Source organism: Arachis ipaensis, chromosome B1, assembly GCF_059453495.1.
Source record: "Arachis ipaensis isolate K30076 ecotype BB chromosome B1, ASM5945349v1, whole genome shotgun sequence".
Classification (NCBI taxonomy): domain Eukaryota; kingdom Viridiplantae; phylum Streptophyta; class Magnoliopsida; order Fabales; family Fabaceae; genus Arachis; species Arachis ipaensis.
Genome location: NC_142436.1, coordinates 146,217,140 through 146,241,533, shown reverse-complemented (window position 1 = coordinate 146,241,533; position 24,394 = coordinate 146,217,140). Strand labels below are relative to the sequence as shown.

At 33.2% G+C, this 24,394-nt stretch overlaps 2 protein-coding genes and 3 pseudogenes across 3 annotated transcripts; all 5 read right to left on the bottom strand.

The window, feature by feature from the left end:
- Positions 1–2,667: 2,667 nt before the first annotated feature.
- LOC107620132 (putative ubiquitin-conjugating enzyme E2 39 pseudogene) lies at positions 2,668–4,704 on the bottom strand (annotated as a pseudogene). The gene is made up of 2 exons (XR_015899956.1): positions 3,512–4,704; positions 2,668–3,139 (listed from the first exon to the last, which is right to left on the bottom strand). The product of XR_015899956.1 is annotated as a putative ubiquitin-conjugating enzyme E2 39 pseudogene (transcript).
- A 4,020-nt stretch (positions 4,705–8,724) lies between these two features.
- On the bottom strand, positions 8,725–10,093 carry LOC107614779 (putative ubiquitin-conjugating enzyme E2 38 pseudogene; annotated as a pseudogene).
- Positions 10,094–15,133: 5,040 nt separating this feature from the next.
- On the bottom strand, positions 15,134–18,431 carry LOC107614770 (putative ubiquitin-conjugating enzyme E2 38 pseudogene; annotated as a pseudogene).
- A 1,883-nt stretch (positions 18,432–20,314) lies between these two features.
- ECHIA (enoyl-CoA hydratase/isomerase A) lies at positions 20,315–22,071 on the bottom strand. Its single transcript, XM_016342739.3, has 3 exons — positions 21,446–22,071; positions 21,071–21,353; positions 20,315–20,616 (listed from the first exon to the last, which is right to left on the bottom strand). The coding sequence occupies exons 1-3, from the start codon at positions 21,853–21,855 to the stop codon at positions 20,521–20,523; spliced, it is 789 nt and encodes a 262-aa protein (XP_016198225.1). The 5' UTR covers positions 21,856–22,071; the 3' UTR covers positions 20,315–20,520.
- Positions 22,072–23,402: 1,331 nt separating this feature from the next.
- LOC107620123 (uncharacterized) lies at positions 23,403–24,270 on the bottom strand. Its single transcript, XM_016322340.3, has one exon. The coding sequence runs from the start codon at positions 24,222–24,224 to the stop codon at positions 23,574–23,576; it is 651 nt and encodes a 216-aa protein (XP_016177826.2). The 5' UTR covers positions 24,225–24,270; the 3' UTR covers positions 23,403–23,573.
- Between the last annotated feature and the right edge of the window lie 124 nt (positions 24,271–24,394).

Genomic DNA, 24,394 nt, shown 5'->3' with positions numbered 1-24,394 from the left:
TGAGAAAAATAAGAAAGAAATAAAGAGAGGTAAAGGTAATTAGGGGATGGAATTAGTAGTGGATGGTGTGGAAAGTGGTGGTATTAGAGCAAAAGAAGACATGGACGGAACTCACGGAAGATGGTAATTTAGTATCACGTTATGTGCTTTGTTAATGAGTTTATCTAAAAATAACCAGACGTTAATGAGTTTTAATAAAAATAACCAGACGTTAAAAAGTTATTTTTATTAAAATTTAAAATATTTTTAAGAGTTATTTTGTCATTAATATTTTATTAAGATTTTTTTTTGTTAGTATTTAAAAAATTTAAATACTAATTTAATAGTTATCTCGAATATAAAATAACTTAATCTTAAACTGATTTGAATTAATTTTTATTGTCTCTATGCAAGTCTTATGCAGTATTTTATGATTTGAATTAAAACATGCTTATTTATTGATTTAGCAGTTAATATATGCATAAGATTAAGATACGAGACAAGTTCCAAAATTCAACGGCATTGTAGTATTTACTATTTAGTATAGCCTTTCAGGTTTTAATTTACAATAAGGTAATACTAAAAAAATAAAAAAATACGGTTAAAATTTGTCTTATTTAATATTAATAAATATTAAATAAAAAAATTACTAAAAATATCCATAAAATTTATAAACGTTGATAAAAATATTCATAAACTAAGAAAATTAATATTATACTCAGGAAAGATGGATTTCGTATGACAAAAATATTTAAATATTAATTTTTATTGAATTTTTAATAAAATTCTTAAACTATTCTCATCCTCAATTTCAACTCACTTTTTTAATCCTCCATATTTTAACCTCCACCTTTAAAACTTTTGTCATAGAGTCGAGAACTACTACAACAATCGAGGCCGAAATCAATGATGGTGGTGGTGACGGTGAAGACTTCGACCAATTGTTCTCCGAAGATGCCATGTCGATCGGTAGTTTTGGAGCAACACAAGAGGGGATTCTTGTCACCATTACAGCCAGTAATGACGGTCCTGAATCAAGTACGATTGTGAATGATGCTCCATGGATGTTTATCGTATTAGCAAATACTATGGATCGACAAATAGTAATATCAGTAAAGTTTGGAAATGGTGCAAAATATGATGGTGAGTCTCTTTACGAATCAAAACTATTCAAGAATGATTACAATTTTTGGAGTTCAATATTACTCCTGGTTCATCTTGATAGAACACCATGTAACAAAGGTCTATTAGAGAGTATGAAAGTGAAAGGGAAGATCATGGTGTGTGTTACCGAGAAGAACACAACGAACTGATGAAGTATAAACAAGTAGAAGCTATAAAATTCTCACCACCATCATTGATTTCGGTCTCATATATTGTAGTAGTTTTGGACTTCATAGCAAAGTTTTCAAAATTGCAGGTTGAGTTATGAAGGTTTGAAAAGTAAACTGAAGTTGAAGGTGGAGCTAGTTTGAAAATTTTATTAAAAAGTCAATACAAAATTAAGGTTTAAATACTTTTGTCGTACGGAACTCGGCTTCCATAAGTATAACGTTAATTTTTTTAGTTTATGAGTACTTTCTCAGCATTCATAAACTTTATGGGTATTTTTGATAATTTTTTCAAAATATTTTTGTTTACGATATATGCTAATAAACATTCAGGTAATTAATATGCAAGAGATGAACTCAAGATCCAAAGTCTCTACAAGAATTATTTTGCATCAATAACAAAAGAGATTCTAATGTATATTCTTACCATTATGTCATCATTTTGGTCTTATAAATAATAGTTCTTACCTCCCTCCTACACAGAGGCATATTGAAGCTCTGTTCATGGAGGAGACCAAATCGGACATCTTGAAACGACCTTGAAAGACCCATCTCATCGTCTTCGTCACTTACCTAGCCGGAGCTTGCTGCATAGAGGAGCTCCCCGTCGTCTTCTTCGCTGGCCTTGTCGGAACCTATTGTACAAAGAAGTTTGTCGTGGTCATCATCGTTGGCTTTGTCGGAGTTCGCCACGCCGTGCAGAGGACGTCATTCGCAGCAATAAGGTGGCTTAATTCATGGCTATGGACTATAGAGTCTATTCAAACTTCAAAGTAATGGCAACCAGAGAAAACACATGACTAGTGCTACATCCAATTTAGGGAGTGGGTGGGATGGTTCTTAGAGTCGGATTTGAGTTGTTGGGAATAGCCCAAGTCAAAAAAAAAAAAGCCTTAGCTTTTGCTTATTAAATTTTTTTTTTTTGTGACTTGCATATTAATTTTGTAATAGTTATTACCTGTGTCCTAGATACTTCCATATCTACCAACCACACTTAAATTTCCTTAATTTTTCGTGTTTCATCTTATGAATGTTCCTCTTTGTTCCCCCCATCCCCCACCTTTATACCAAAATTTGAATTTGTATGAGTTGTTTGCTGGATGTTAGCGAAAGATAATGAACACATCTAGGAAGAACACAATCTCAAATCCGGTAAGAATGTAAATTTGATTTCCCCAGTTAATATGAGAATCATTTTAATACGGTAATTTGTTAATATCCAAAGAGCCTAGAAGTATTTGTTTAAAAAAGAAGTGCCTAATTCATTCTGATATAAGATGGAGAAGGTCGAATTTAACAAAATTTCTATATAAAAAATATTAAAATAAATATAAAAGCAACTAATGGATTGGACGGATTGGAGGTTCAAAATCAAAATCATTGAGGATGCATGGTACATATGAAGTTCATTGCTCTTTTCACGCCACTTCAAGCCTAAAACTCAGTGCTTGAAAACCTAAAATCTGCCCACAGCAATTGTGGGCCGAAATTAACTGGATTAATAAGGAATTCCAAACCTGTGGTCCATTGATGGGGTTGCCTAACTAAAAATGATGGATGGACAAAAAAAGAGCTGTCAAATGTCCAGTTATAGCTAAATCCTTTATTGTGAGATAAGCTCTCCTACACAACCCTAATACTATAAGTGTGCAAACGGTATAGATCAAGCTAGCAAAAAATCTCTTGACCAAAAACACAAAGACGCTAGTAACAGAAACATTGGCGTATAATAAAGTCACCATAGTTAACTATAGAAACTCCCGTCATGGACCAGAAAAAACCCAAGAGTGCCACTCTACCTTGTCAAGTGTCTCACTACCGCTATGCTTCTGCATCATAACATAAATCAAGCAAGACAAATAAATAAATCAAAATTAAAAATTATTGCATTTTTCTAACTTGATTCTTTTTTCTCCCAATTGCATCAAATAATACCAATTAAGTTGTTATGTGTCAGTTAAGGGGGTTTAACATTATCTGTCAAAAACAAAATGATTTAGTTTCTTGTATGATTTTCATCAATCTTTCATCAACAGAAAGCAATTGAAAATGAAGACATGGGAAACTATATATCATTGTTAGGTTTAACTAATTTTGCCAATCTTAAGCCTCAATATTCGCTAAAAATCAATATTGAAAAATGTATTTATCATGCTAGAAGAATAAAACATCATATCATATATCATGTATTGGAATTTTACCTTGAAGAGATCACTTTGACACGTCGACTCTTCTACTTTGATCCTTCTTCAAAGCATAAAACTTCCTAAACTTACCCAACACCTTCCTGACAATCTTCCCATACTTTCTGTCACCGCCATGCCCCTTGTTCTTCGACGAACCACCATTTTTATCACTGTTCTCTAATTCCAAAAGCTCCGAACACAACGAAGAACCATTCAGTTGAAACGCCACAACCATCCGAAGATACAACTTCCCCATCGATGCCTTGAATTCCTCCGAGACCTTCACACGCGACCGATGGGAAGAGCCATCGTTCTCCCCAACGTCGCTCACACCGTACCACCCAACCCTCACGCGCCCATTCACGTACTCATGGCACGCCCTCAGAATCTGACACGCGCGGTCACGAAAGTGCGCGTGAACGAATTCCTCGAAGTTCCGCGGAGGTCGTTGGAGCCAAAACAGCATGGTCCTACAGCTAAGTAAGAAAACGGAATAGTTATAAGAACGCGCCTGCTTCTCAAAGAAGGCGCGTCCGAAGATTTCGGATCCGGCCTCGTTGAAAAACGGCTTGTCGTTTAGGACGAGGCCTTGGAGAGAAACGAGGAGCTGCAAAACGGTTGAACCGCATGGGTCCCACTTCTCGCTCTTTTTACCGATCCAGGTGTTGATGAGGCTGAGGCACACTTCGCCGTTATGGTAAAGGTTCGGGTTGAGTTTGAACCCGCAAGAGAGGTAGTGAACCTTGGGAGGTTGGGAAGGGTAATTTGGCGGGAAAGCAATGTCGAAGAAGAAGAGTCCATCGTGGTAGGGTGTACCAGCGGCGCCGACGATTGCTGCCCTCATGAGATCGATGCGGCTCTCGTAGACGCGGACGTAGATGGAGTCGGGCAGGCCGTTGGCGAGGATCTTCCATTCTCGCATTATGTTCTTGTACACTTTGCTGCCCGTGTTTGTAAAACAGTTTCGGGCAGCGTGGTTGGTTGGTTCCGGGTTGCGGTTCTGTTTCTGTTTCTTGGTAGTGTTAGCAGTTGGTTGGGAAAAGTGGTGCTCTGAATGGTCTGAAACGACGTCGAAGCGCTCGAAATTGTTCAGGCCAGCCATTTTGTTGAGGAAAGGATTGTAGTGATTGAGTGGTGTGGGAATGATGATGTGTTTGTGTTAGTGTTTATTCCAAGAAACGGTTACGTTATTGGGAAATGGAGGGGCAACTGGCAGCTGGCAGCAGATGCAAGAGATGAGGGGTTAGTGAGAGTAACTAACTAACTAACGATGAGTTGAATGAGCAAGGAATACGGATCATTATGCATGCCATGGGTTTAGCATTTTTAGTCATGGTAAGAGAGTGAGTTAAACAAGTATAATTATGGTAAACACCGCATGGTCTTCTAACGCCATCACTTTCTTTAATTAGATTCATCATGGGCAATTGGGTATCCCAATCACTTTTCCAGCTTAGAGTTTTATTAATGAAGTTTCATGAAATTAATATTGATTAGCTAACAAATATCTTTGCGGTAAATACGGATCGAGAGTTCGAGACTTTGTAGATCCAAAACTAGACCAACATATATTTTTACGGGGAGAGACACCGTACTAGTGCATTTTCATTTAATTTCCTACAACTTTACCAACATATTGAAGCGATATAATTTGTGTATGTATGTGCTAAGAGTTCTTGTGTTGCTTTCTTCTTCAATCCGGTGTAATTGTCATGGGCTCAAGCTCATGGTCTCTATCCGAGAATTACCGTACGTAAGTGGAGTCATGCAAAATGAATTGAGACAGTTTGGAAATAATGTACAAAGCAAAAAAAACCGTATGTTTTGACACATTTTAGATGGATCCAGTGGTGTAACGCTCAATTAACGGATTAACCATCACCACAATTTTTATATACGGACTTGGTAAACCAAATTTTAACTTGCGGTTTGCATTAGTAGATGACTAGGCCAAGCTAGTTAAGGCATGGCCAATGGTTCATGCAAGCATCAAACCATGAAACTTTTATAGGTTAGGCAGTAATATAAGTTGTAAACTTGGCTAAGTGCTTATGCAAGCTAAACAAGGATCTTTGTCAAAGCATATTACAATTTTTCTTTTTCTTTATATGTTTCGGTGCATTTTTTTTATTTGGTTTAAAAGATCTTTCCGTTGACATTTTTCTATGTAAAGAAGTGAGAGTTGAATAAATAAAAAAAGTTAATTAAACTTAAACGTGATGAAGTAATGGCGATAAAGAATATTAGTCTTTAAATAGTGTTGACGAGACACGTTTTCTATATGAAGCATTTCTCTAATAAAAATGGTGGAATGTGAGCATATTAAAATCATATGACAATTAAGTTAGCATATGTGAATTTTTGGTAGAGCAAAACCTTTCAGTTACAGGGTTCCAAAGAAACCATACCGTAACGTTTTTGGCAAGGTGCTAGACAACTATACAAAATTAGTCTAAATCGAGTTAAAAACTGAAATGGTAGGATAAGGACACATGCATGCATTGCTTTTAAAGAGACTGAGGATAAAATAGTACTTAAATGACAATGTGTGAAGCTAATTAACATTTTTTAGGTAACATATCAATAAATTTATATTAGTTAACATATATAATTTTTTATAATCATTTTTTCATTTAATTTTTTAATTGAATATGTGAGTGTACAGAGGTGATAACTTTAAAACCATTGGCCATTTACCAAAACTTCATGTTAAATTCGATAGTTGTAATACAATGAGAATGACAGCCAAATGGTAAAGATCAGAATCCGATTTTGGAAAAAAATTGAGTTTGTGACACTTGACTCTATACATTTGAATTCTGAATACATAATTAGTATCAGCTCCTTTGGATAAATAATTTAAAGGGTAAAGTATTAAATTGGTTCTACGTTTAGTTCTTAAGGTTTAAAGTGTTTTATTTGAATCCAAAATTTTTTTATTTAGTTTCAATTTAGTCCCACCGTGAGCTCATCAAAGGTAAAAAATTAATGAAATATCCTACAAAACAGTAGTACAAGAATAAGATCCATAATTTGGAGAATAAGTACAAGTTCTAGAGGCACAAAATCAACCGTGGATGCATTAATATATTTATTTATTATTTTTCTTATAATTTAAATGAAATATTTTTTATAAAACTAAGGAAAATGATAAATACATATTTTGATGTATCCACGGTTGATTTTGTACCTCTAGAACTTGTACTTATTCTCCAAATTATCAACCTTGTCTTGTACTACTGTCATGTAGGACATTTCATTAATTATTTAACTTTGACATCACGGTGGGACTACATTAATGCTAAATAAAACTTTTTTTGATTTAAATAGGACACTTTAAACCTTAAGGACCAAAACAGAATTACGCCCAAACGTAGGGGACCAATTTAGTACTTTACCCTAATTTAAATAAATTCTTTTTTCTCTTTTGAAGAAAGAGGATAAGAATATTTATTAATAATAACTTATAAATAAATTATTTTATATTTGTATTTTTAGTTATAAAAATATTTATTTTAAAGTTGTAGTGTTTGAATAAATAATTCAAAAAATATAAATTTTTTTACATAATAAAATGGATATTAAAATAACGATAATAACAAATATTTTTTTTATATTGAATATTAATTTTACATCACCTAACCACTAAGATTATAATCGTTTAAGCAATTGATTATTTATTTGTTCTCTTATTAGTTCTATTTTTTTAGGCAATTGATTCTTTTCACGTAATATCATTAAAAATAAAAATTGGTTCTTCTATTTCACCTTCACCCATAACGATATTTTTCTATGTGGTGAATAGTAATAAAATTTCAATTCACAATAATCTTAATGGCAATGCCAAAAAAATTATTGTGTAGTTAGTATTTGCTGCTTTATTGTGTATAATATGGTAGGTGAAAATAAAAAATAAATGTAAAATATGTGTCAATGTATATTTTGTTGCTTTTTTCTTTTTTTACTCTTATTAGAATTTCCTGCTCTTTTATTGGAGTCAATAATTTGCTATAACTAACTATCAAAATAATAACAAACTATATAAAAATAAAATCACATGTAAAAAAAATAAAATTAAAATTAAAATTTCATACTACACACAATATTAAATACAAATTTAATAATAAAAATAGAGTGGTAAAATAATTATAAAAAAACGCGAAAGAATATATATAGAAGCTTGTGTGTAAATGGTGGTAGATATTTTTTGTTTTGATGAAGTCAATTTTTACGGAACTGATAGAATGACTTATCGAAAAGGATAAGTCATATATTTTTATTTTGTGGTAAATAAAAAAGACTATTTGCTTGTGCTTGTAACTTTTAAAAGATTGGAGTATTTTTGAAAGTATCTAAGATAGAACTTTTTAAAGTTGCCTTGTGTTTTTCAAAATTTAAAAGTTTAATATAACATCATATTGTAACTAATTTTCAAATTTAATACTTACATTTACTTCTATTATAGTATTTTTAAATTTTAAAAACTATTTTACCAAACGCAATTAATGTTACTTGTATTTATTGAAACCTATTTTTGATTTGATTTACCAAATATAAATGTTACAATTTTTAAAAAATTATCTTTTAAAAATTAACTAAGCTTATTTTAAAAAAAATTGTGAATTAACTTTTTAAAAAATTAAATTTTTTTTAAAATAATGCCAAACATAGATATTATAATTTTTCATAATTCAATAATTAAAAAATAAAAAAATAACTTCTGCTACTTTTCAAATGGGTGCTAAATATCATTCCTTCAATTGTTACCCGACCCTAATATATAACATTATAACATCCAATTTATCTGCATCTATCACAGAAATAATGATTAACTACGAAAAGCTGGTCTAATAGATATTGTACTTTAACAACATATTTTAAGATTACTATTTTTTTTCAAGAAAAAATATATTAATATATTTATATATAAAACTTTATAAACATTTTTTTATCATATTCTTCTAGCCTAAACAGTTAAACATTATTGAAAGAAAATAATACAAAAAATTGTCAAGGAAGTTGTTAATCTATTAATTCAAAAATAAATAAATTTTGACTAATTAAAAATATAAAAATATTTTTTATTTTTTAAAATATAAAACATTTAAATTTGTATATATTCTAAACAAAAAATTAAAATATCTAATATTTAAAAATATAAAAATATTTTTAATTAGTCAAAATTTTATTTATCTTGGCATAACAAAATTAAATATCTATTTGTCCATTTTATCAAATAAAAATTAAGAAGCCTAATTAAAGGTCAAACAAGGATTTACTTATCTCCTAACTAACCCTTACAAAAAAAAACTAGAATTGTTTGGAGTCTGTCTTCTTCTTCTTCCATCCCAACGCCGTTTTGATCCTATCCACAGCTTTCATGAAGATCCCACCCTTATTGTTATGCTTCCCAACCTCACCCTTGTTTTCATGCTTCGTCGGATCAATCATTTGCTTCCTTTTGGGTTGCTTGTTAATAATAACTTCTGATTCCAACTCTTTTGGGGTACCTTTCAAATCCGCACCGCATGATTGAAACGTTTGAACCAGCCTAGGGTACAAAATTTCCACCAAACTCTTCTTAAAAGATGCCGAAACTTTCACATTTGACGAAGAACACAAACTGGATGACCTACCATCACCACCTTGGTTCCTGCAGTAATACCCGACCCACACGCGCTCATTGGCGTACTCGCGGCACGCGTCCAAGACAGCCACGGAGCGCGTGCTGAAGTGTTGAAGGACGAAGGCCTCAAAGTGCTCGGGCGGCCTACGAACGAGGTTCATGGCAACTTCCCACGTGAGCTGAAACGCCATCTCGGTGTAGACACGTGACCTGCTCTGAAAGATAGGTCGTCCATACGAAGTCCCAGGCTCATTGAAAAACGGCTGCTCGTTGAGAACGAGTGCTTGGATTGAGAGCAAGACCTGAAGGAGCGTCGAAGCGCGTGGATCCCACTTCTCGGCTGTCCTGCCGTGCCACGTGTTAAGGAGGCTCAAGCAGACCCTGCCGCTGCTGTAGAGGTTCGGGTTTAGACGGTGCCCGAACGAGTGGAAGTATAATTCCGGAGGATAGTTTGGATATTTAGAAGGGAGCTTGATGTCGAAGAAGAAGAGACCATCGTGGTACGGTGTGCCCGCGGCGCCTATAATCACCGCCCTCATTAGGTCAATGCGGTTCTCGTAGACCCGAATGTAGATGGAGTCTGGAAGGTTCTGTTCCAAGATCTTCCACTCTTTCATGGCGCACTTGGAGAGATTGCTGTTGGCGGTGCTGTAACTGCTGGATTCTTTTGATGGTGAGCCAAAGAAATGGTCATCCGGGACTTCCGAAACGATATCGAAGACCTTGAAGATCTGCTCTCTTCCTTTCATGGTGTTAGCTGCCTCCTTCTGCTTGTGATGTGATGAACTCATTCTGTCTAGGGAAACCTTAGCGTCAGGAAATACAAATTCAATTTTGTTAGTCACTCCCTTCTATGTATTTACCATCACTCTAATCTTATATAGAGAGAATTTCTTAAAAATAGAATCTTTTATTTTTGTAACTGGTTTTTTTTTTTGGTGACTATTTTTGTAACTGGTTTAGAACTTTTGTATCAGAGTTGAATTTAAATATTTAGTGTGGGTTTAGATCGGATTGTTTTAGCAAAATAATAATAATAATAATAATTTTTTAATAAAATACTTTTATTAAAATTATTTAGATATATTTTTAAAAAATAGATTTTATTTTATTATAAAATTAAATTATTTATTTTTTAAAAAAACTAATAATATTTTGTTTTTAAAAAATCTATTTAAATATAAAATTATTTTTATTTATAAAAAAATAATAAATATTTTTTAAAAATCATTCCAAATCCGTACATATAGTAACTTTTTTATCGACCATAAATTTAATTCATCCAACATTAAATCATGGATATCAAATATCATACAATTTGAATTAATATATAGTCTTGACTCCTGATAAATAAGTCATTCTTCGATCACAAGCGCTATAAGTTTGGACATGTGGGCCGCAAATCAAGTAACAAATAACATAAAAGGCAAAATCTCAAAACTAACATTGAAGCGAAATTTGGGATTTTTTTTCAGAAATAAAATAAAAAAATAATTTTTTATATATAATTTTTTAATTTTAATTTTTTAAATATGATTTTTTTATTTAAGGCGAATAAATTTTGCTCCCGGCAAACTCTATATTTTTTATACAGTATACCTAATCCGGCGAATTTCACTTTAATTTTTTTTAAATTTAAATTTTAAGTCATTATCTTCATCTTTAAGAGTACATAAAAGAACACAAAAATACCTCGACATTAAGGCTTAGTTTGGTAAAGCTTTTACTTTTCAAAAGTAGCTTATAAAAGCTAACTTTTAAAAGATGGCTTTATAAAAGTTGTAGCATTTATGTTTGGTAAATCAAATTAAAAATAGCTTTCAATAAACACAAGCAACAACAATTGCATTTGGTAAAATAGCTTTTAAAATTTAAAAATACTATAATAGACATAAATGCAAGCATTAAATTTAAAAATTAGTTAACATATGAGATTATATTAGACTTTTAAATTTTAAAAAGCACAAGCCAACTTTGAAAAGCTCCGTGCTTTCAAAAGTTCCGTGCTTTCAAAAGCACCCCTAACTTTTAAAAGCTGCAAGCACAAGCACTTAGGCTTTTTAATTTACTAAACGCAAAATGAGGTGCTTGTACTTTTTAAGTGTGTGTTTGGATTATAGTTTACAAACGGGAATTTGAATAAAATTGATTTTGCAAACTTGATTTTAATAAAAAGTAAGTTTGTGTTAAAGTGATTTATGTTTGGCAATCTTTGCATCAAAATGAATTATAGTAAAATAAATGTTGTTTGGATTATACTACTCAAAATCACTTTTAGATAAAAAATTACTAAAATAGACATCAACTTAAATAATTTTTGTATATTATCTTATCATTTTAATTTAGATAATTGAATAGATCTTATTAATTAATTCTATAATAAAATTAATATTTATACACTAAAATAAAAATAATATATAAAAATTGGTAAAATATATTTTTAATTAAAACTAACAAAATATAAATTTTAGAGAGTACTAAGAATAATAAAAAAAATTAAATATTTATCTTAGTAGTAATTGAAATAAATCAAAAAAAATTTTATGATATTTTTTATATAGTATATTTTTAGTACTCTTAGTACTCTTTTTTAGTATGCTATAATTTATTATTATTATTTATAATTAATTTTTTGTTTAATTTACTTTACCTAATAAAATCAATAAATCATATTATAAAAAGATAATAAAAATAATACAAAAAACTATAATTATAAAAGTGTATAATATCAGATAAATAATTAATAAAAAATAAAAATAATAAATAATAAAAAAAGAGAGTTCATGTAAACAAAAATAATGAATTCTATAAATAATATAATAACATGCATGAAGAATAAAGTTGGTAAAAAGTAAATAAAGATAGAGTATTGATGGCTAAAAGTCCGTTGGTGAAACGCAGAAGCTCAAAATTGTAGCTTCTTATAAACGTAGTTTTGAAAGCAAAATCACTTCTACGTTCATGAATAAAAAATTTGCTAAACCAAAAATTGAAACTTTCAAGAAGGCTAAACGTGCTTCTTCTCTTGTAACGCGTTTGCCAAACACATCCTAAAAGCACAAGCACCTATCCAAAAAGCTTTACCAAACTAAGCCTAACTATGGCTTCTTTAACATTGTTGGCGGTAATAGCAACCATTATCATCGTCTCCAGACGTACACAAATACACAAGAATAAGCCATATTTAACAAAGAATTTTTTTCATTATAAATTTAAAAAAATTCATTATTTCTCAATAAAAATATGACTTATACATGTTACTCTTGTGTACTGCTACGTATTCTGGAGACGATGATAATAGTTGTTATTGTCCGTTGTAAGCTTAAGAATTTGAGTTAGCCATTTTTTTTTTTTGAATTTATTGGAATTCAAAGTGGAGTTCGCCGTAGTCAGACAAATTCTATAAAAATGATAAAGTTCGCCGGGATTACTTCGAACTTGCTTTAAACAAAAAAGTATTTGAGAAATTAAAGTTGAAAAATGGGATTTTGAAAAATAATAATTTTTTTATTTTATTTTAGTGAAAAATCTGCAAAATATGCCGAGAATATCCACGGTATACGAGTTCAGCATAATGACCTCTCACTCTTTAAAAAGGAGGGTGAGCAACGTAAAAAAGATATAATTACACTCTCTGATTCACTTATTTCACTTATTTTCTTTTATTATTAAGATTTGATTCTAACTTGAGCGTCGGAGTATTTTTTGTAGGTGTTTCCACCCGAGGTGCTCAACCCAAGTCAACCTATAGTTCTTCCGCAGAAACTAGCTCACTGTTCTAAGGAGATGCTATAGCTCGACAGGACCATCATGAACGGAACATTTGGCACCTACCATGAAGTCACAAATAATAACCCCACCGCATTAGCTCTCTTTTATTATACACTCTTTTCACAGGGACTTCAATAATGGTCGACAATGAAATTCTACAATTATCGTAAGCTGAGTTGCTAGTGCAAAATGTGGAACTCCAAGCGGAGATTCAGAGGATGACCGACCTACTAACCCAGCACTAAAATGGGAAGTAAGACAAAGGAGATTCCAAGAACGCAAACTCAAACAACGAGCTTGCGCTGGAAGTTCATTCAGAGGTCAGGAGGCAACTCCTTCAAAAGAAAAAAAAAGACAATATTCAATCATTTTTTAGAGGACATTATGAAATTTTATACGCCAAAAAATTTTACGCTACCCACCTCCCTCAAGTCATACGAGGGGGTCGGAGGCCCACACATCCATGTTCTATTTGTGTTTTGTGTTTGATTTCGAAGGTAAAAAAGAGGAAGAGTCAGTTATAAGTTGTAAAGCATAAGCTGTAACCACTGCAATAACAGGGTCAGAGCTTAGAAAGTCACAGAACTCATTGAAAAAAGGTCTTTCACTGAGATCATGGTCATGCTTCTTGACAAATTTCTTTAAAGGAATCAACACTTTGATCCTAAATTACCTAAGCAGTAATAAGCAAAGTTTCACAGTGCATGACCAATAACTCTCTTAATACTGCTATACACTTACAAATGATTTCCCTAATATCCAACAATATCAAAATAAAATTTAAAAACTATCCACCACATTCATTTCTCACACAAACAGATAAGATATTGAAAATCGCAATGGCAATAAACTGATGAAGTAAATGATTACCCAAACTATGATTAACTAAATTAAATTGATAGCAGAAAGCTGAAATTGATTATTCCAAACAAATATTAACTAGTTTAGGAAATTCAAATTAGCAAAAAATTGAAAGATAGAGACTGAAAAAGAGATGAAGTGACATATTCTGTATACGTGTTATTCTCTACAGAGAGTGAGAAGATTCTTCTCGCATGGCAGATTGGAGCCACAAAAGCTACATCGTTAAAAATTCACAAAAGAACAAACATAAAAAATTTCAAATGAGAAGAATTCAAAAATTGAAAGTGATGTGAAACCATACCAATTTGAATTAGGACAAGTGCACCGAACCGGTGGATGAGGATGACCAGCGAATGGCTGTTGCTGAGGTCAGTGATGAGATCGTGCGATATGAGCGGCGGCGACAGTGGTGAAAGAAGTTCGTGCGATGGAGGGAGCATGGACGGAGAGAGGAAGAAGCTCTTCACTGGTGTGGAATGTGAATGGAGCTCGAGAAGGTAGGGTCTGAGTTAGGTTAAACTCAATTTTTTCCGACGGAATATTTTAAATTACAGACAGATTTTCTGTTTGTAATAATTTAATAAAATGCAGCATTTTTGTCCATTTAATTACAGATAAAATTTTTCGTCAGTAACCATTTCTCACAAAAAAATAATTTTCCGACAGAATTATCGACGGATTTTCTTTTCCGTCTGTAATTTATGCTAATTCATTTTTTTTTGTTTCTGACAAAAAATTTCTCGCAAATTATGTTTGTATTTTCGTGGGATAAAATCTGTCGAAAATATCTGTCTGTAATAACTAATTTTCTAGTAGTGTAGGCATATACTAAATCGAATTAACACCTTTCGATTTTTATATATAGTAGAATTCATAGTAAATCGACGTTAATAGAGTCAATTTACCATTAGCCGGCGAGTACCAGGTATAAATCCTAAGAGGGCTAAATTGAAGCTTTTTTATTCGATTTAGTAGTGTACAGGTAAATCGATACTCATTGATTCGATTTAGTAGTGTTTGGCCTAATTCAAATTCATTGAATTCAATTTATGTTTGAACCCGAAATAAAGTAATTCAAATGTTATAGATTAGATTTACTACTAACAAACCTAATTCAATTTTAGTGAATTTGATTTACATAGAATTATGAAACGAGACATTTAAATAGCATTTTTTTATTTGGAATATTCAAGTAATATTAGTTTTTCTTTGGTTTATAAAGGTGAATTACCCCTTAAACAATGACTAATAAACAGCTAAACATTAAACAATGAAAAATCAAAATAAGTTTACAATACAAAACCACTAAATTAAAAGCAGACAACAAATTATTCAACTCCTAAAGACATTACAAAAGTAGTTGACTGCCTAGCTAGTTATTTTGTTGTTTCCACTACTATTCTTATTCTTCCACTTATCACTACTCCTTTGATTCTAGCTACAACCTTTTTGAAGATCCCCACCTTCTTTTTATCTTTTGGGGAAGCCACCACAATGATCTTTCCACTGCTCTTATTTTCATCGCCATTATTCACTTGCTCATCCTCCTCTAACTCCAATTTTTCCGGTACATGGAAACTCCCCAAAGATTGAAACATTTGAACCAGTTTGGGGTACAAGTCTTCCTTCAACATCTCCCGAGAAGATTGCAAAACTTTCACCTCCGAACAGGACAAATCGGTGATAGACCCTTGCCTCAGTAATATCCAACCATGACGCGCCCACTAACGTACTCTCGGCACGCGGCCAAGACGGTGGCAGCCCGGGTGCAAAAATGATTCTTGATGAAGGTCTCGTAGTTCTTGGGCGGCCTGCGAACTAGGTGATTCCCGAGTTGCCACGTGAGCTTGAACACGATCTCGTTGTACTCACGTGACCACACCTCATGAAATGTTTTGTTTACGTGAATCTGCCAAGGCTTATTGAAGTAGGGTTTTTCATTGAGAACGAGAGCTTGGATTGAGAGTAAGACCTGGAACAGTGTCGAGCCTTGTGGGTCTCACTTTTCGTCGGACCACGTGTTGAGAAGGCTCAAGTAGACCTTGCCCGAGTTGTAGAGGTTCAGGTTGAGACCGAGCCCAAAGGAGTGGAAGTATAAGATCGGAGGGTTGTTTGGATATTTCGAGGAGAACTTGATGTCGAAGAAGAAGAGACCATCGTGGTAATGGTGTGCCTGCTGCGCCGACGATCACCGCCCTCATTAGGTCGATGCGACTCTCATACACCCGAACATAAATAGAGTCTGGTAGATGTTCTTCCAAGATCTTCCACTCCTTCATGATATATGTGTAGACGCTGCTCTTTGCGTTGCTAAAACTAGAATTTCTGTTGTCTGGAAGGAGAAAGTGGTGGTCTGAGACGTCAGAAATAATGTCGAAGGTATTGAAGACGCTCTCCGCTTCTTCTATGATGTCTAAAGTTAAGATGTGAGGAGGATTGAATAAACAAGATTCAGTTGAGTTTGGATTCAGATTTACTTATTGAGAAAAAAAATGGAAATAATCCTTGTTAAAAGTTGACTTATTCTAAGCATTCAACAAAATCTTTTTTTTTTATCTGTCATGCATGCCTATCTATTTTTATAATTCAATCTTAATTTCATAAAATAAATTTTAAATTAATGCTAATCGTTAAGGCCTCTAAAAAAAAGTTTAACTTCGAAGGAACTTCTCAACATAAATTACTTACATTTTAGTTGCTTTTGTATCGGTAAATATCTTAGGGTAATCAAATCAGTCACTCCACATAATTTAGACTTGACTTATTGATGCACGAAAACTTGTCTCTCAACAAATTTCTCTCGGCAAGTATACCGAATTGTCGTCAAGTAAAAACTCACAATAGAGTGAGGTCGAATCCCACAGGGATTGATTGGTCAAGCAACTTTAATCAGAGGAATGTTCTAGTTGAGCTAAGCAGAAATTGAGTTGAGATTTGCAGAAAAGTAAATGGCAGGAAAGTAAATAACAGAAAATGTAATTGCTGGAAGTAAATAGCGGAATGTAAATGACGGAAAGTAAATTGCAGAATCTTAAATGGGGGTTTGGGGAAATGAACATAAAAGTAAATGGAAGAAAGTAAAGAGAATGAGTAAGATCAGAAATGGGGATTCATTGGGCTCAGGAGATGTTGTATTCTCCGGATTAAGTTCATTCTCATCTCTTCCTCAATCAATGCGTTCATTGATCTCCTTGGCAATATTAAGAGATTGGATTTCAATTCCTTGGTAATTCAATCTCTCAAATCTTGATCAATAGCCAATTCCTTGGTCTAATTGCTCATGAGAAGAGATGAAGTATGGTCACTGATTATACCACATATATTTCCAAATCAAAGTGTTGGTAGGATTATATGTCACTATATCCATTCAAACCCCAATTTGGTCCAACATGAGAAAGCATTTCTAACATGATCTCTTCATTCCTCTTCCAAGGTTCCAAAGAGATCCAAGTATGAATAGCTTCTTTTCCAAGACAACTACCCAATTAGATGAAGATTGAAAGCTTTCTAGTAAAATCAAGAGAAAAGAAAGAAGAAGAATAATGAAAACTATTATTGATCCATCAAATTACAACAGAGCTCCCTAACCCAATGAAAAGGGGTTTAGTTGTTCATAGCTCTGGAAATAGAAGAAGATAAAGAAGAATGCATTGTCAAATTAACTAGAAATTATAGAGAATGTAAAGTATACAGAGTGTACCAAAATGCCAAAAAGCCCCCTTACTAGTTCAAAACTACTCCTATATATACTACTCTTCTGATCTTCTAGTTGGCTCTTCAAGTCTTGGATATGGGCCTTTGATCTTGAGTTGAAGCAGTTATAGTCTTCAGTGGGCTCAGCTTTTGCTTGCAGAAAAAGTGTGAGTTAGGCATGGACGTTAGTTAGGACGTTAGTAGTGTTAACGTTAAGTGAAAATGTGGGTTCGATAACGTTAGTGACGATCACCTTTTTCACTAACGTTCCAAGCCAAAAATGATCCACGTTAACTTCAACGTTAGTGGCACTAACGTGACCACTAACGTTGCCTCTTGGTCCTTCACAAACATTATTGGCATTCACCTTTTCCAATAACGTTGCTTATTGCCTCTTTTCCCCACGTTAAAGTTCACGTTAGTATAACTAACGTGACCCTTAATGTGGGCATGCCTAAGCTTCGAGAGCGTTAGTGACACTTACCTTTGTCACTAACGCTCCAAACGCCCCTCCTTCTCACGTTAGAGTTCACGTTAATTAGATTAACGTGGCCACTAACGTGGTGGTAATTGCCATCTCCAACGTTAGTGACAAAGGTGAGTGTCACTAACGTTGGCCTATCACTCCTTGCTCCACGTTACCCTTCACGTTAGTGGTCTTAACGTGACCACTAACGTGGGCAATCTTGACCTGTTCCAACGTTAGTGACAAAGGTGAGTGTCACTAACGTTGGCGATCTCCTCTAATCTCCACGTTAGAGTTCACGTTAATTAGATTAACGTGGCTCTTAACGTAGCTTATGTATGGCCTTTTAGAACGTTAGTGGTGTTCACTTTTACCACTAACGTTGGAGCTCCTCTTTTCTTTCCATGTTAGCTCTCACGTTAATGTAACTAACGTGGCAACTAACGTGGGTTATGATGGCTTCGAAGGCGTTATTGCGATCACTTTTCTCATTAACGCTACAAGCTTATACCCATTCCACGTTAGTGGTCACGTTAATTAGACTAACGTGGCTACTAACGTGGCTCTTCCTTGCTTCCTTTGTCCTGAAATCAAGCAAATAAAGTTTATCAAAGCTCTATTCCAAGTCATGAGATCATGCATTATCCAATTTGTCATTCAATTCATGCATAATTCTCATGAAATCATGTAAAGTTCACAATGTTTGCTTGAATCAAAATGTAAGTGTATTTCTACCCAAAACTTGCTTATTTACTAAGAAAATGCATGAAACTACCCTAAAACAGTAAAGAAAAGGTCAATGAAACTGGCCAAAATGTCCTGGCATCACTTATTTAAATTTGGGAGTTAAACAGGTTAGCACTGGTCCATTTAAGTTTATTTTGTTTATGAGTCATAATTTTTTTAATTCAAATAATTTATTACTTATTTATTTAATTTTTATTTTATTTTTTAAAAATAATTTAACAAAAAATGTCATTTTTAAAAAAATCTTAAAAAATAGTATTTTATTAATTAATAGGTCTGATAAAAAAAAGATATTGACTAAAAAAATAAAAATATACTTTTTAAAAAAAATGCAAAACAAAGTTGTACAGAATGACTATTTAATTCGTCTTTTTTTTTTAGTTAATTGAATTCAATCTGTTTACTCCAAAATTTAAATAGAATTAAATTTAAAAGTAAAATTCGTCCTTTTAACGGATAAACAGTGATCCAATAAACTTAATCTATTTTGACAGTCTTACCTAAATTATATCTATTATTTATTTATTATATATTATTAAAATTAAATTTCTTTTATTAATAACATAACTGACATGACATGTTTATGAATATATTTTTTAATTATTTAATTTAATTTATTTAAATATGTTATTTAATTAATTATTTATTTAATTTGATTAAGATAAATATTAAATTATTTAATATGTTGTTTGACCATATAAATTATAACTAATAATCAACTACATTAATTATTTGATTCGATTAGAATGAATAAATTAATTTTATTTTAAAATTTTGCTAACTTGTACCCTAAGACATAGGTTAAAATATCATAAAAAAATATTTTATAAAATTTATTATAAAAAATAAATTTTTTATATTTCAATACATTTAATACATAAAAAATATTAAAAAATTTCTATTATTATATTTATAAAATATATCCTTAAGACACAAATTAATTATATTTTTTATTTTAATTTGCATTTATTTTTTTGTCTTATGTATTTTGAGCAATGAATTTAAAAAGTGTTATAATTAATTATTTATTTAATTTGACTGAAATAATATTAAATTTTTTAATATTTTATTTGACCATAATAAGACTTGGCTTACTAAAACTTTTTGGTACTTTTCAAAAGTATAAACACCTTGTACTAAAAAAAAAACACTGAATATAGTTAAATTTAGGATTTAACGTTGCATAATAAAAAATGATAATTTACTCTATAAAATATTACAATGTAATAATAAAAAAAAAAAATTATGAATTCACATTTGAACCAGAATATTAGCCATGAGCTTCTCTAGCTGAAGCTACTTCTACCCTACCATTCTTTGTTAAGGCAAAATTTCAATTCCGAATACAAAATTTCAATTACTTCAGTATTTTCAAAAAATAAAAATACAAAGAATTAAAATTTTTAAAAACAAAGATTTAATTTAATTTTTATCTCTCAATCTGAGTCTGTCTCACTTTCACACACAACCTAATCGTTTCTATGAAAAGTTGTTAACGTTCCTTGCCTCTTCTTCAACCCAACTACCCAAGTGAGCAAATCCACCTTTAAAAGTTAGCTTAAAAGTTGAAGACAATAAGACTAACATATTCATTCTTGTAAACTACCATCCTCCTCTGTTATTCTTCTCCTTGTTTTCTCTGCAAGGCTTCTACACTATAAATTTAGTATTTTTCATATAAGAACTGTTGATGAAATACATCTAGTTGATACTCAAAATAAAATGAAAATGACTTAACTGGATATTTAACTAGAAACAGTTATTGTAAAAAACAAATGTGAACATTGACATGTAAAACATCAACCCCTAAGGGGAGAACAACATGTATTCTTTTCACCATGAGAGTAAATTCAAAAGCTACAATTTGGACGGTTTCTTTCTCCCAGCTATGAATTCCTGCATCTTTTTGAATTGCTCCTTTGTCATTCCATTGTAATAATCATGAGCTCTCTCCTGAAATTCCATATGCAAATGGACAAGTTATCTAGCTGACCAGGAAGATTGCCAAGAACAATGATGCATAAAAACCAAACATAAAGTGAATACTGAAGAATGTAACATCCAAAGCTTTTAGCAATAAGCTCTTAAGTAGATTTTTGCTCTACAATTGACGAATTCCCTGTTCTGTTTGATTAAACATTAATACAAGATGTCCCAAATGTTAACTTTTCAAGTTCACAATACTCATTACTCTAATAACTTGCTGCTACAATTTCTCCTCATCTTTCAATTCTATCCGTCTAAGAATATATAAAATTTATTTACATAGACCCATCCCAAAGTACAGCGCAATTCACATACTTTTAAATAATCATACATAAACTCATCTATGTAACATGTACTCAACAAAAAAACTCATATATGTAACTCAAAAAAAAAAAAAAAAAAAATTGAAAGAAAAGCGGACCTTTTCAAGCGAAAGAGCACGGCCAAGATCAAGCTTGATGCCGTCGTTTATGACCGACTTATATCTCAACACCAAGTCCTGATTGTTTTTCATTATGGCTTCTGCAATTTCTCTGCTTTTCTTCAACACTTCACTGTCCTCAACGACATGATTCACAAAACCCAATTTCTCAGCAACCTCCGCCGTCAAAGGCGTCGCCGTCAGGGACACCTCTCGTGCCTTATTGACTCCTATGATCCGCGAAAGCTTTTGAGACAATCCCCACGAAGGAAATATCCCAAACCTACCAAAAAAAGAAAGCCCCAAGATGTTTTTAAAATTTTGAAAATCGTCAAATGGCAAAGTTAATCAAATAAATTGCAAAATTTGTAAAACCTGGCGTGGGTGTCTATGAACTTGGATCCTTTGGCGGCGACCAAGATGTCACAGGCGAGTGAAATCTCGAACCCGGCGGTGATGGCGAATCCCTTGATGGCTCCGATTATGGGCTTCCGGCAGCGATCCATTTGAATAACGGGGTCGCTTTCGGGGTCCTTGACGTCGCCCTTGAAGACGTCCTCGGCGGCGGTTAGGTCGACGCCGGAGCAGAATGATCGACCGGAGCCGGTGAGTATGATGACCTTGACGGAGTGGTCTTGATCGAGGGCCTTGAAGGCCTGAGCAAGGTCCACCATCATGGGGCGGGTGAGGGAGTTCAGAGATCCGGGGCGGTTAATGGTTATGATAGCGACGCCGTTTGGTTCCCGGTTTACAAGAATTAGATTCTCCGATGAAGACCGGTCCATGGTTGAGCCGAAACCACTCTTGCACGGTTCGAATAGTGATTTTCCACAAGTTGCTATTATTTAGATTTGGATCGAGTGAATGTCTGAATGATGTGAATGGTAAAGTACATGGAGGGAGGTTGGGATGGAGTGGCAAGTTTTGAAGTGCGTGAAGCCGAGAGATGAATGTGACACGTGACATGCTATCCTTCTCGATTCTCAAACCAAACCAAATACTGGATAGAGATTCTTCAACTTTTTTTCCTCCTCTGGATAGAAAATTTTCATTTTGACATTGTTTTAAGTTTTTTTGTCGGGTCCTTTTTGTGAATTTTGGGGTTTTGGGGTTAAAGAAACAGGCCTTAGGCCCAAATAAAACTTATCTCAGGTTTTTGGTGCTTTATGTCAAGACTCTAGACCAGTTTTGTTTTTTATAAGACTCGTCTTCTCAAGGGTACCTTGTTTGGCCCATAAACCCAAAGTTCAGTTTGATATTTTTCATTGGGCTCAAGAGTATCCCGTTTAGCCCAAGAAACCCAAAGTTCGGGAAACACAAAAGAGAGAAAAAAAGCCAATACCAAAAAAAAAAAAAAGAAGAAAAAGAAGATTAAAGGAGAGAACAGAAGTGATTGAAGAGTTTTAGCCTTTAGTGTGAGAAAAACAAAATGAAAAATAGTGTTTTCTTTTTTTCTTAGATGGGAGAAGAGAGATCAGTGTATGATCTCGGTTATGGGAAAGAAGGTCATATCTTCCTCCTGTTCGTCTCTTCATCTTTGCGGTATCCTCAAAGCACTTTTCAATCAAACAAAAAGACAAAAAAATATTATCATTCTAGTCTTTGATCTCTTCTAAATTTTCAAATTTGTGTCTATGGTAAAAAATTTTAATTACCTCCGATAGATTAATGACAATCAAGCTATAACTTTTGAACTATAACAATTGTTAACTTTTTATTATCAGGTCAATTTCTAATCACTTATGATCATCGTTAACTTAGTCACCATAGATTTGACCAAATATTTATATATAAATGAAATATAATAACTGATTTGATGATTTTTTTTTATAAATATATATTATTTTGTTAAAAAAAAAAAAAAAAAAAAACATGTATAAGTGAAAATGCTAATATTTATTGCATTTCACCGCCACTCTGCAATGTCCATGTATAGTACTCGAATATGCATGGCCAATGGAGCTACGTGCTTATTAATTATATATATACTGTTGGCAGAAGCTTTTATATTGCACTTTTGTCTTATTTAATATTAATTATTGCAACAATTAATTAATAAAAGATAAATAAAATAAGTTCTATTCGTAATTTTTGTCTCCCTAATATTCAAGTGACATACATACGCATGCATCTTCTTATTATAAGGTTTTGGAAAAACAGTTTCAAGTGCATATTCTGTGCAATCTGCAAGTGATGCCATGTGCCTTTCATTTATGGCTGGCCTGTTAATTTAATTTAAGGTATATAACAACTCTAATATTTATATCTCATCACCTACATACTATGGCAATGATAATGTGTAGTTAACTCTAATAATAAGATGAAGGCTTAGTTTTCATGATAAAATTGTTTATTTAATCAATAATAAAATACGAATTACGTATTTGGTTCCATGAAGAGGCACTATATTGTGCATTACACTGCATGCATATGATCAAAAAGAAAACAAAAAACAAAAGAGCATTACATTTCATGCATCATATATATTAATTTATCTCACCATCTATGGTGGTGGATATCCACCACCACCACCTTCACAATAACTACCGTTGCAACCGCCAGATCCTACGTTTCCAATGTCACCCCCATGTCCACTTCCAAAGCCACTACCTCCACCAAATCCAACTCCTCCTCCACTTCCTCCTCCACCTCCTCCTCCACCTCCTCCACCTCCACCGCCACCAGATCCCCCACCGCTACCACCACCGGAACCAGCTCCAAAGCCTACACCAGAACCACCTCCAGAGCCTCCACCAGAACCTCCACCTCCCCCTCCTCCAAATCCACCACCTCCTCCAACGCCACCACCATGTCCACCTCCAAAGCCTACACCAGCACCAGCACCGGCTCCTCCTCCAATGCCACCACCATGTCCACCTCCAAAACCACCACCAGCACCACCTCCAGCTCCACCACCTCCACCAATTCCACCACCTCCACCAACACCTTTGCCAGCTCCAAAACCAACCCCGCCACCAGAACCAGCACCTCCACCCCCACCAAAACCACCACCACCACCACCACCAGCACCTAAACCAGCTCCTCCATATCCGTCAACAAGTTCGTCTTCTTTGAACCTTCGGCATTCTGCTATCCCTATCACCAAAACAAATATCATTACAAGTGCACCCACATTCTTATGTGATTGCCCCATCTTATCTTATCTTTGATTTGATTTTGGTTGTAATTACAAAGCTTCTCAAGCAGCTATATATAGAGGGAAAAAAGAACGCAGATATCTACTACCAGTCTACATACCACATGCCATTAATGCAATACTTAGACTTATAATAATGAATTTGAATCTTTTAAATTTTTATTTTA

Excerpts from the sequence above, each read along its gene's own strand:
- ECHIA (XM_016342739.3), bottom strand. The coding sequence starts at position 21,855 with ATGGACCGGTCTTCATCGGAGAATCTAATTCTTGTAAACCGGGAACCA. Across the intron at positions 21,354-21,445 it reads TTCATAGACACCCACGCCAG|GTTTGGGATATTTCCTTCGT; the intron begins GTTTTACAAATT and ends TTTTTTTGGTAG. Across the intron at positions 20,617-21,070 it reads GTGCTCTTTCGCTTGAAAAG|GAGAGAGCTCATGATTATTA; the intron begins GTCCGCTTTTCT and ends ATGGAATTTCAG.
- LOC107620123 (XM_016322340.3), bottom strand. The coding sequence starts at position 24,224 with ATGGGGCAATCACATAAGAATGTGGGTGCACTTGTAATGATATTTGTT.